Consider the following 12,769-nt stretch of genomic DNA (forward strand, 5'->3'; position numbering starts at 1 on the left):
TGGAAGCCGTATCCTAATGGATTCTGGGCACACCGTGCCAAAGGAGGAGGCACAGGGGGTCCTGGAGCCATAGCAGGGGCTGATCCATGATCCACATCAGCGGTCCCAAGGAAACTGTTGAGCTCTGTGCTCCATACGCTCTTGAAAGGCTGGTGTAATCACCCGCCCTCCTCTCCGTGGAGCTGCACAGCATCCCATGGGGGTGGGCTGACACAGACCCTGCCAAGGCACAGCTGGGAATGCCTCCCGTCATGGGATTAGGAGCCAGACTTCCCAACGCCATCCCAGGCTGTGCTGCCCACTCTGCTGTGTGCTGTGAGGGAGTTTGATACCATATGGTAAATGCACGGGGAGTTCATGGTACCTTTCAACCATCTTGCTGAGAATTCAGGATCTTTTATTCAAAGGGACAATGTCCAGTTGATTAAGCAGCACAAACTGACAAAGCTTAAAAAATTGCCTCTTATTGCAGCTCTTAACCTCCAGATTCCCCCAGCCAATTTCTTCTTTAGAAAAAGGAAATAATCAGGCACTCAGGCAGAATAGAACAAATGTAAAATGTATAAAAGATGTGCCAGCTCGCCATGCCTCCCACATGCAGAGCTATGGGCACATGCTGCCCATGCCTGAGAAGAGTGAGCATCCATGAAAAAGTCATCTGTTTGGGGTTTATTTATTCATTCCTTTCCTCTGCAATAATCATTCACTTCCTGCTGCTGAAAGGTGCCAGACTGACAGTTCTGGAGACGAGAACCCTCTATTTATCTCCAGCAGAAGAACAACCCATGCAGCAGCTGCCTGGTCTTCCCTCACGCTGCCTTTTTATTATTTATACAGCAGGAGCAAAGATCAGGATCCCATTATTCTGTTCAGGTTCAAGAGTACACACAGCTCCTTATCCTGGGGAGCTCAGAGGTGCAGGCTGAACCCATCCCCATCCCAAGAGGAGACTTGGCTGTGGTGCCCTTGCAGGACAGGTTCAGAGCAGCACATTTGAACCATGTTCCCCTTATCCCAACATTTGTCTGCTGGCCCTAAATGGCGACAACTTCTCATTGCTCTTCCTGTCCATCCCAAGGGGCAGAGACAAAAGCTGGAGTTGCAGCTGCCAGTAAGATAACTATAGTCAAGGGGAAGGGTCTTGAAAGGTGGCAGGAGACAGGACAAGGGAAGAAAAAGATTAAGCCAGCAAGACTGGAGAGAGTGGGAAAAATGCATTCCAGAGGCAGGAAGACTCAGCAGACTCTCCAGGAGGGGCAGGGTATCAAGCTTCTATCTGGAGCAGAGCCTCACTCATGCTGCAGTCTTGTCTTCCCAGCCTTGAGAGCCTGTGAAGCTGGGAATTAAACTGGCCTTGTGTGACTTTTCTTTTGCTTCCTCTCTGCAGCTAAATCACCTTCTTTTTTTTTTCCACTTAATAACAGTGAAAAAAATATTAACTCTGAAAATGGATCCTCAGGAAACTGGGATCGAGAACTCAAGAGATGTTACATGCCCCACCTATAGTTCAGGTGGCTTCCACTCCAGGAGTATGCCAATGTAGAACAGCTTGAGATAGGAGTACTTAACAAAGAGAGTAATTAGTTCTTCTGGAATTGGATGGGTTTTGCTCGCAAAAATGGTTTTTTAGTCTCCTGAGACAATCTCCAGATGTTGTCATTGGGATCAGTGATGGATGTGGATGGCATTTACATAGAGTCTACAGTGAATTAATAGGAGAGGCAACTGAGTCAGGAAATTACAAGAAACTGGGCTCTTCTCAGGCTTTGGTGGCTGGAGAGTGATGGAAGTTTCCAGAATGACTGAGTGCTGTGATGGACAGGATTGGGAGGGAGAGGCCAGGATGGCATCAGTCTGTGCCAGGGAGCCAGTAGGTTGGATTCTGGGACATTCTGTCCTGACCTGGTCATAGCTTTGAGGACATAAATATACTTTGTGCACGACTGCCCTGATTACACACAGGAGCCACAAAGCTGGGGTGGAACCACTGTAGGAAAAAGGAATCTTCTGAAGCTGCTGTAGCCAAGGGGAGCTGGAAGTGAGGTGCCAAATGCTTCAGAGGCTTTCTCCTTGAGTGTGCTGGTGCTGCTCTTCCACGGCTCTGGGGTTTCCCACCTAGTCCTTGGCAGCCCATAAAACCAGCTCTGCTTTCGATGCAGCAGGGAAAGGAGATTCATCACCTCCCATCTGCTTTCTAAAGGTTTGATCCTCATCCAGGGGATTTGTGAAAGGTCTGGTGTTGCCAAAATCATATCAGGGGCTCGATAAATCCCCGAGTCCACTTCATTTTGGTGTTTTATGTGTGCACCATGCTCCATCTGTAGCAATTGTGAAGGAGCTGGTCTCTGGATGACTCCTGAAATGGCAGGGAAGGATGTTTTTAGTATTAATTGCTCAGGCCCAGTCCCAGGGGCTTCAGCATTAGCTTCCCTGCAGAGCAGTTTATTAAAACTGGAAACACTGGTGAGTCAGCTGCAGAGTGTGTGTGCTGCTCCCCGAGACCCCGGCCCGGCAGCTCCTCATCCGAGAAACCCGAGCTGTGCTGGGACCTGAACGCTGCTGGAACACGTGGCTCTGTCCCTCGGGTGTTGTGCTGAACTGATAAACCCTGCAGGGAAGGCAAATATCCCCGTGGCAAACACAGCGACCTTGCACGGCACACACTGATCATCCTCCCTGCCCCCAGAAGAAGGGGAGCACATGCACTTACAGCTCATCCCCCCTCCCTGCTCGCAGCACTTTCTCAGGGAGCTGCTGATAGAAGGCAGGAAGAGAAGGGGTGCAGCACGTGTTGTGGAAGACAGAGCAGTCCTGCATGGCTGTGCTGTGTGATTCCTGACTCCTCCAGGCCTCTGGTCCAGCAGGTCCCTCCTACCCTCCCTCAGCAGGCACTCGAATCTGAGTAGCAGATTATCATGTTCTATAAAATCTGCCAGGGAGCAGCAAGAATTGGGCTGCTCCATGATGGGATGTGAGCCAGGAGCCAAGGGCAACAGGCCCAGACAGTGCCCTCCCTGACCAGGGCACAGCCCTACCTCTCCAGAACAGGGTGGGCAGAGCAGAACTGGTGGTAACTGGGCATACTGACCATTCCAGGGAAGGCAAGGTGACAGTCACATCCATGGGCTACCCAGGGAGTCCAGTTAGGAGCAGCATGAGCTGGGACAGAGGCCGGGCTGGGAACAGGGCACGGTGGGAGCTCAGGCAAGGCGTGGGGCCAGGCCTGCACTGCAACGGAGCCCCAGGGGCAGAGGGGCTGGGTGGGGTCCCAGGCAAGGCTGACTGGGGCAACTGGGACTGGTGCACTCAGAGCCCTGGGAGAATCCCTGCTGCGGGTGCAGGCCATGTGGAGCTCTCCTTGGAAACAAGCCCAGAACAGACGCTTTCTGTCCGAGGTGGTTTCATCTATCACAGCCATTTTCCCCTCCACTATTCCCATCCTTTAAACTGGATCTGGCAGTGCGTTTTCCCAGCCCAGCAGTTCCAGCGCTGTCCAGGGGAGGGCAAGGATGGTCAGAGCCTTTATTTCACAGCTGGATCTGAGGGCAGCGTGGTAGCAAACCCGGAGTTACAACTCAGTGGCCAGATGAGATCACGGCTGAGACACATGTGGGAGCTCACTGGGCTGAGATATGGCCTTTCACTACTATAGCTCCTTAGGTACCTGAAATGTTCATGCTGTAAGTCAGAAATCCCACTGTGCCTGTGAACTGTGTCCCTATCCCAGGAAATTCCAGTACTTCTCTGTGTCTTTACTTCTCTCATTAGTCTTCTCCAGTGAGGAGGATTCAAGCAGGCACACTCAGTGTACATCAGAACCAAAACACCCTGCAAGACACCATGCCTTTCCTTGAGGTGTTTCTGTAAGGCACTACAGAACCCAGCACTGCCTTTGAAGAGTTCCAGGAATGTTGTCTACAAGTATTTAAAGATGCATCTGAGCAGAGGCATTTCAGTCCACGATCTAATCCCAGAGAAACCCTTCTAGCACCACCAGCGTGGATATTAAAAACAAACTAGTCCAAGAAAGTGCTTCCAAGTAATTTTAATTCCCTTTTGTAAACACTCTCCATGCCTGGCATGTGTTTGGGATAACATCCCCCTGGACTATGTTCAGTTGAAGCACAGATCTGTAGCTCCACTTTTGCTTGCTCTGGGATTTGGTTAACAAGGAGTCATTTCTTTCCTGCAGTTTAAAGCCTCGTTTACCTCCACTAATGGGCCATTTTAGCCACTCCAATATATTTGAAGTGGTACAGCCCACCCACTGCGGGGGCTGGTGGAGTGGGATATCATATCGGGGTGTGGCTCTTGGGGAAATGAGCTGTGCCAGGATGAGGCACCTGGTGCTGGCAAACCTGCATCCACAGGACCTTTGGAACCACCACTACTAGTCTGGCCTAAAGTACTGTGTTCTTGAATTGCCTGCTCATTCCGTGGAGAACAAGGGCCTAAAATCTGAAGTTCTGCTGAGACCTGTAAGCAAAGAATCATCACATCAGCAGTGCCATGAGAATCCAATGCTCTACAGATTGTATCCTAAAGGTAATTGCTTTGAAAGGCTTCCCCTTCGCAGAAGTGTCTCTCTGTGAGCAGTCCTTGATCTCCTCTCCCAGCAGACCACACTGCTCAGGATTTGTTTGAAACACTCCATGTTTTCCTGCAGCTCTGGCTCCTCAGCCTGTCATTACTCAGCCATCTCCTCAGTCTGTCCTCACAGGGGGCTGTGTTGCTCCTGGGAATTGAGGTTGGAACTTGTGAGTTCCCAGGGAGCCAGAAGTGTTTCTGCAGGCTACAGGGCTCAGTATGTTGGATGTTAGACTTTTGGATGACTAATTCCTACAAAACACTGGCAAGCTTCCTCGTAAACAGCACTCCTGAGCAGCAAGTTGCTGGAAGAATGGCTTTTAAAACTCGAGCCTGCCTGGTGCCCAGATGCTCACAGCCATTAGAGACCCTGGCAGCCAGTTTTCTGATACATAACATTTTAGCTCAGCTATTCTCACTTTGTCTCTCCAAATTCCCTTTGGAATTTCAGGTTGGCATTTCTTTCCTCCCTGCTCTCAGTTCTGCTGCCACACTGAACTCAGGGAGCAGCAGTATTTCTTCAATGCCCAGTGAGAAATGGGGAAGAAAGTCATTTAACAGGGAAGGGATGGGACAGGAACCTGCACTGCTCCACCTGCCCCAGCACAGCTGGGAATGTGCTGCCCACCTTTACAGATGGTGCACCATTTCAAGCAAAAGTCTCTTCAGGATTCCAACTTCCCTGCTGAAGGACAGCAGATGGGATAAAGCTGTGGATTTACAGCATTTGCCATTCTCTAACTGCAGGAGCCATGGCTTTAGACTGCCAGTACTCCAGGGCTGAGGGAAAGGGCTGTCTCTCCTGGAAATATTAGCAGTGAGGGTGCAGGGATGGCTATGTGACCTCTGTGATGCTTGGTGCCTTCGTGGATCAGGAGTGGGGCTGCAAAATGACACAAAAACAGAGGGATGAAAACAGAGCCCCCCTCCCTCCCTCCCCTTCTTTGGCCAGGACTCTTGGAACCACAGTGTAGACATGGAGGCAAAGGAGCAAGAGGATTCACTCCTTGGGCCCTTACACCTCAGGCAGCCCCATGGCCAGACCCTTCCTGCTGCCCTGGACACAGCCCTTTGCCCCACCTGTTCGTGGCTCCCCTTTGGTGTCTGCAGCTCCTCACACACCCGAGCAGCTGCACAGCCAGGAACAGTCACCAATGGCCACATTGTCTCTTGCCTCTCTCTTGGCTCAAGGGTAGTTTTTTCCAGGGGAACAGGTTCCTGCTTTGTTAGGAGGTGAGCCTAGACAGGCTGGCGCCGGCAGGGAGCAGGGAGCACTCTCTCCTGGGCTGTGAATGTGCAGCTTCTCCTGTGTCTGCTGCCCTGTCACGGGAGTGGCTTTGCCCTTCTTATTGCAGAGTGAATCAGGCCTGTCTTGCATAATGTAACAATAGGGCCGGTAACACTATTGCCTATCTTTGTCCACCTGCTTATCTCCTAACCAGGATCAGCTCTTTCCAGGGGTCCCAGCTCTCTCCAGGGGTCCCAGCTCTGTGCCAGAGCTCCCAGCCCGCAGTGCTGTGCTTTGACACTGCTTGCCACCCCTAAGATTACTGAAAAATTTCCACCTGCCTCAGTGGCTCTCAGAGCTGTTTGCAGAGGTCATCTCCTGCCCAGGTGACCACAGTTAGACACCTCCAAGAGGTGCCCAGTAAATCCAGGGCTCCCACTGGCGCTGAGGCTGCTGAGTGGAGGTCACACAAGTGGCAGTTTGACAGGCCTTCTGTGCAGTGACCTTCCGAGTTGCTGTGGTGCGTGTGTCTGCTCAGCTACATCCATAACACTGACACCTTCCCAGGAACAGAGAGAAGGCTGAGGAGTGCACAGGTCACGTGCTGCAATGAGTGTCACGTAGCAGGGGCATTTTTCACATGCCTTGTAAGAGCAATGTGTGATGACAGTGCATTTACTTTACAAGGTTTTATGGCAAGGACTTGCTGGCAGATAATACCCACAGGACAGCAAATGTACCTTGAGCTGTTCCATGAAGTCAAGCTAATCAGAATAATCATGAATCTTATGCTGGTTTTTCTCCCAGTGCCATGATGTAATTGCTGAGGTGCTGCTTGTGTGAGTTGCAGAGGCAGAGCACAAGGTGTCCTGGAGGAGGCTCTGCCTTCCACTGGCCTCTCCTGGCAGGTTATTGCTGCTCTCAAATGAGACCATTTGTAGTTGTCTCAGCTCCCTGAAAAAAGCCCCATTTTACACTGAGAAGAACTTGCTGTCTGGATATTATCAGCTTAATTTTCTGCCCTTCCCACCTTCTCGGGTAATGACCACAGATCCTGGCCATTTCCTAAATTGCTGGGGAGTGATTTTCCCCACTCTAAGGTCTTGCTGCTGGCAACCTTGCTTAGGGAGGGTTTTACCAGTCTTTTACCAGTTCTCTGTTAAAGTCCATTTCCCACTGGAGTAATCACTTCCTTCAGTTCCTCCTCCCACACGTGGGTCATTGTGAAAATATCCCAGTGCATCATCTCAGTTTATCCCAGGTTACCAACATGTCAGACTGTCTGACTTTCTTGCTGGAAAGAGTACATGGAATCTGGAAGAACCCTGGCCAGAGTAGGTAATCTTAGATGACTAAACCTGTGCTTATTTTTCCAAGTGGAGCATGCCAAGCTCTCCAAAGCCATCACAAAATTAAATTGCTTGTTAACATGTGGAGTGGTTTGAACATGGATTTTTGGGTTTAACATCAGCTGTGCCTTTCTGACCGTGTCCATGTGCCCAGCACCGTGTCCATGTGCCCAGTGCCATGTCCATGTGCCCAGCACCGTGTCCATGTGCCCAGCACCGTGTCCATGTGCCCAGCACCGTGTCCATGTGCCCAGTGCCATGTCCATGTGCCCAGCACCATGTCCATGTGCCCAGTGCCGTGTCCAGGTGCCCAGTGCCGTGTCCAGGTGCCCAGTGCCGTGTGCCAGTGCTAATGCTGTGCCTGTGTCTCTGCAGAACGACTCCTGGGGGAAGCAGTATTCCTACGCCCTGTTCAAGGCCATGAGCCACATGCTGTGCATCGGCTACGGGCAGCAGGCGCCCGTGGGCATGTCGGACGTGTGGCTCACCATGCTCAGCATGATCGTGGGGGCCACCTGCTACGCCATGTTCATCGGCCACGCCACCGCCCTCATCCAGTCCCTGGACTCCTCCCGGCGCCAGTACCAGGAGAAGGTAAGCACTGGGCTCAGCAGTCCCCTGTGGTGGGCACTGACTCGGAGGTGCTGCGGTTCTTTGGCCATCCATCCCCATCCATTCACTCAGACAGACCTCTGGAAGAAACCGGGGCAAAATCAGATGACCAACAGTAATGCAAGTGCGTGATTCTTGTTGTCTCTGCCTGTCTTTTTAGAGCAACGTTGTCAATGTCACTGCTATCTGAAATTCTAAGTCACTTTTTCCTTTCCAAGATCTTGTTTCAAACCCCAAGTGAATGTTCCAGAATGTGCAGCTTTTGTTTTGCAAGTACTCTCTTTAAAAGTATCCAGATTATTCACTTCAGTGCTCATGAGTGAAGCTACAGAACAAACCCCAAAGCCCAGATCAAAGCTCGGGAGCTCGGAGCAGGTTCCCCAGGTAGCTGTGGAATTAATGGCACTGTTGTTGAACTGCAGAGGGGAGGGCACAGACAGAAGTGTCACAGCTGATCAGGCTCCCACCACAGCCACGGGTAGTGCTGGGTTCAAGGTGATGCTGTGAATCTGTGAGACTGTCAGGGCATCCAAAAAATGCACCTTCCCTCAATTAGAGGGGCTGGGGAAGCCATGGGCGAAGAGGTGTTATGGTCAGGGTCTGATGGATACATTTGATCTGGAGTTAAAGAAGAGAAATTGGTCCTATTCTGATCTTTCCAGGTACAGTCAGAGTAGGTGAAAGGAGAGCTGTGATTCAGCTGGGGAAATTATGGTCAGCATACACAGTCCAGGTGAATTTTATGTCCAGGGAGGAGGTGGGATGGTCTAGGAACAGATTTCAGACACGGGGATTACACTGGGCCAAGGAAAGAGAGCAATGCAGAGAGGGAGAGCAAAGATGACCAGGGGCTGACTCATGCTTTAAGAATAGGGAATATACCAAACCACAGCTGGAGCCAAAAGAGGGAGAAAGCCCAGGAGAAGAGCATGGAGGACTGGGAGGCATCCAGAACACTGGGCTTTGTATAGAGTTTTACCTCTGTTACAGCTCAGACTAATTCTAATGGAGAGCAAGGCATGCCAAAGAGAAGGACACTGCAGCACTAGGAATGCAAGCTGATCAAATCTCTGGATGCAGAGTGTTTATTCAAATGTGTTTGAAGTAGCAGAGAAGTCAAGGACTGATTTGCAAATCCAACCACCTGGCCAGCCTAGAGCAGCCAAGGTTACACCTGCAGCACTGGGCACTCTGGGCTTTGTCTCAAGCCAGGTCTGAAGACAAGGGCAGAAGTTGTCCCTGGAAATTGGATTCCAGTCAGTGCTCAGGGAAACCAGTCACCAGGAAGGCAGCAGGGACTGCAGTGGGGGTGGCAGGAGCAGTGTGGAATGTTAAAGCCATATTAAAATGTGGAGATGTGAGTGAAAGGGTTAATGGATCCAGGAGAAGAGCTTTGTGACAAAAGCAGCAGGAAGAGGATTTCACAAAGGGTGTATTTCTTGTGTGGTGGTTTTAGCAGGTTAATTTCCCAAGTTTTTCTCATAGGATCAAAGCCTCAGGGATTGAATACATTCATTTTCCTCTTGCAAATGGGACAAATGATGGCCTAAAAACAAATATGTATTTACTTTCTGCATTCCTTAGCACTTGAATAGCCATGATTAAAATGAGGCTGCTTCGTGATTTGCAGCCCTGCAACTCAATTTAGTTCAGTCCTCATGGGACAAAGTGCCTGGTGAAGCATATTATAGAGAATCTCAACAAGTTTGGAGGTCGATTGGTAGAAGCAGCAATTGAGAGACCTCTGCTGAGGGCACCTGTGGGCTCTGCCTCCCTCCTCAGCACAGCTCAGCCTACAGGGACTGTGGTAGCTGTTCTGGGAATAGCCAAAAACAGGGGAGAGAGTGGGGAGGGAGAGGAGCAACACAAACACCACCCAGGAGAAGGTTGTAGCTGGAAACTGTGCTGAGAGGCTTTGCTTGGTGTAACCCCCAAGGTTCAGGAGTGGGTTTTGGTGAGGTTTCAGATTGTCTAGACCTCTGCCAAACCAACTTGTTCTTCCCTTGTACAAACAGGGCTTTTGAGAAGAGGAATAAAAGCCAAGCTGTGCTGTCTGTTGGCTTCAGGAACAGGGCTTGCCTCCCTCTGCCTTGGATTCATTGGGCATTTGGACATTCAATCCCTGTCCTGTCTAAATCTCCTCCCATACCATCTCACCTCCTGCCCTGCTGTTTCTGCAGAGCAGGGAGGCTGGATGGGATAGATGGGGTGGTGGGAACCATGGAGAATTTGGAGAGGGAGGTTGCCCCCTTCAAACCAGTGGAGTGCTGAGGTTTCCTGAGCACAACTGGGGAGTCCCCTGTGGCACAAAGCACTCGCCCCACCACGGGCACTGCAGGTGGCACAGCCACCATGCAGGTCTGCCCCTGGCCCCCCCTGAACAGCTCTGACTCAGGACAGCCCTCTAGATGTGGCACTCTGAAGGGACTGTTTGATTCCCAGTCCCAGAGGCAGAGGTAGAAGGGACCTGTCTTTTCCATCCTGCATTGCAGGGTGTGTTATGGTCACAGAGTCAGCAGCTGACCTCTTAACCTCCGACTGGTGTCAAACTCCACAATATCTTTGCACCAAGACTGGTGTCTGTTTGCCACATGTGAGAGAACACCCCTACAGGTCCATCCTGAAGGATTTTGATGAAACATTTCCCAAAGTCACATGCAGTTCCATGTTATAACTCAGTCAATCTGACAGCTTTGACCCAAGGGGGGAAGCCCCACCTACCTGTTCTCACCCAGTGTTCCCTGACACTATTCTCAGCTGTGCTTTTCATACTTTCCAGACCTTCACTGAGCTGATAACTTCTTCCAGGTTAGTTTTCTGCTGGTTTAGTGGGTTGAATTAGCTACTTTAGAGCCCAGTGAGTGCCAGCAGGTGCAGGAGCTGCTGGAGCAGATCCATGAGCAGGAGCAGTGGTGCAAGGGGTGCAAGGCCCTCTTCAGCTGTTCATGGATCAGCTCAAACCTTAACATCTAAGTTCATGATTGACTGCAAAAGTACCCCACAACCTGCAGTAACTGTGGCTCACGTGAGAAGAAGAGTGTCTTCTGCCCAGGAGAGGAATAAACTAGATGGATATGGAAGTTATTTTCATCCTTTTTGGAGGTTCTCCTGTTAATTTCTTTTCCTAATTCTAGAGCTCAGGTGGATTAGTATTTCTGTCAAGTCACCACACACACAGAGACACACACACACAGACACAGACACACACACACACAGACACAGAGAGACACAGACACAGACACACAGACAGACACACGCACAGACACACACACACAGACACACACAGAGAGACACACACACAGAGACACAGACGCATGCACAGAGACACACACACAGACACACACACAGACACACACACAGAGACACACACAGAGACACACACACAGAGACACACACAGAGACACACACAGAGACACACACAGACACACACAGACACACACACAGACACACAGACACACGCATAGATACAAACACACAGACACAGACACACACACAGACACACACACAGAGACACACACAGACACACACAGACACACACACAGACACACAGACACACGCATAGATACAAACACACAGACACAGACACACACACAGACACACACACAGAGACACACACAGACACACACACAGACACAGACACACACACACACACACAGACACACACAGATACAAACACACAGACACAGACACACACACAGACACACACATAGATACAAGCACACACAGACACAGACACAGACACACACACACACACACACACACAGCACACACAGACACAGACACACACAGACACACACACACAGACACACACACGGACACATACACAGATACAAACACACACACAGACACACACACACAGACACACACACACGCCCCCACGCACTCTCATCCTCCTCAGCAGACTCTGTAACCTTGAGGCTTTGGGGAGGGTGATGATGCTGTTCTGCAGCCACACTCCTTGGAACAGATCAGAGGCACTCAGGCACTCACGCTCCTCTCCCCCATCCCAGCAGGATGCAAGCAGTGATGGGCATCGTGCAGGGAGCCTTGGCTCTCCCTGTCATCTCCCCAGGTACACACAGAGGAGTGACTGATGGGAGGCAGGAATTGCTGCTGTCAGTGTTGCAGAGCCCAGCAAAGCCCTCATCTCTCCTTCCAGAGCCTCATCTCTCCTCAAGATCTGTGCTACACTGGCACTCTCCAGCTCTCTGCTCTCCACATTCATTGCCCTGCTCCTCCTCCTCCCTAAGCAGTCTATCCAGAGCCTCTTGTTCTTAAAATATATCTTGAAACTGGGCAGATCCTTGCATATTCACTTGTCAGTATTCTGTAGAAGCACGTGCTGCAGCATAGTTGCAAGGGGACAAGCAGGTAACACTGACGAGAGTCACTTAATAAATTCTGCAGAGCACTGGTGACATCACCTGTCAGTTCCTGAAACAGCCCTGCCCGGCCATCAGCACAGCCCTTCTTCCCACACTCTATCCCATGGTCTGGCTGTCCAAGCACTTTTTTATCCAACTGTCAGCATCTCAGCCTGAGTTCAGCAAAGAGTAACTGGGGAAAACTTAGTCATTTTAACGGCTGAGGTATAACAACTGGAAAGTTCCATCTCTGTTGGAGATGTTGGACCAGTATTTGTTGGAGGGGAATTCAGGCACTGCCCTTGTGCCTGCAGTGAGAGCTCAGAGTCTGTCTGGGCTCAGGCAGCCTGTTTTCTTTCTTGGAGACCAGCAGTGGAGAGTGTTACTGGGCAGCAGGTTTAAGGAGTCATTTGGGCTGGTTTATGGTACATAATGAAACTGTGGAGCTCACAGCTCCAGGGTGCCATGGAGGTCCCATGTTTGATTAGCCTGAGAATATTTAGACAAATCCACAGGAGGAAAACCTTCCAAGTGCTGTTGATTGCTGAGGGGCAGATACACCCCTGACAGTGGGTCAGAAAAGCCAGGAGGGTGTGGGCAGGAGCTGCAGTGCTGTGTGCCTCAGTTAC

At 50.7% G+C, this 12,769-nt stretch overlaps 1 protein-coding gene across 1 annotated transcript in view; it reads left to right on the top strand.

The window, feature by feature from the left end:
- The window catches only part of HCN4 (hyperpolarization activated cyclic nucleotide gated potassium channel 4), a 95,675-nt gene that overhangs the window by 60,261 nt on the left and 22,645 nt on the right, over nt 1-12,769 (top strand). Inside the window, exon 4 of the mRNA XM_071568447.1 lies at nt 7,540-7,758. Coding sequence (XP_071424548.1) covers nt 7,540-7,758 — 219 coding nt within the window. The remainder of the gene's footprint in view (nt 1-7,539; nt 7,759-12,769) is intronic.

Source organism: Pithys albifrons, chromosome 13 (assembly GCF_047495875.1).
Source record: "Pithys albifrons albifrons isolate INPA30051 chromosome 13, PitAlb_v1, whole genome shotgun sequence".
NCBI lineage: Eukaryota > Metazoa > Chordata > Aves > Passeriformes > Thamnophilidae > Pithys > Pithys albifrons.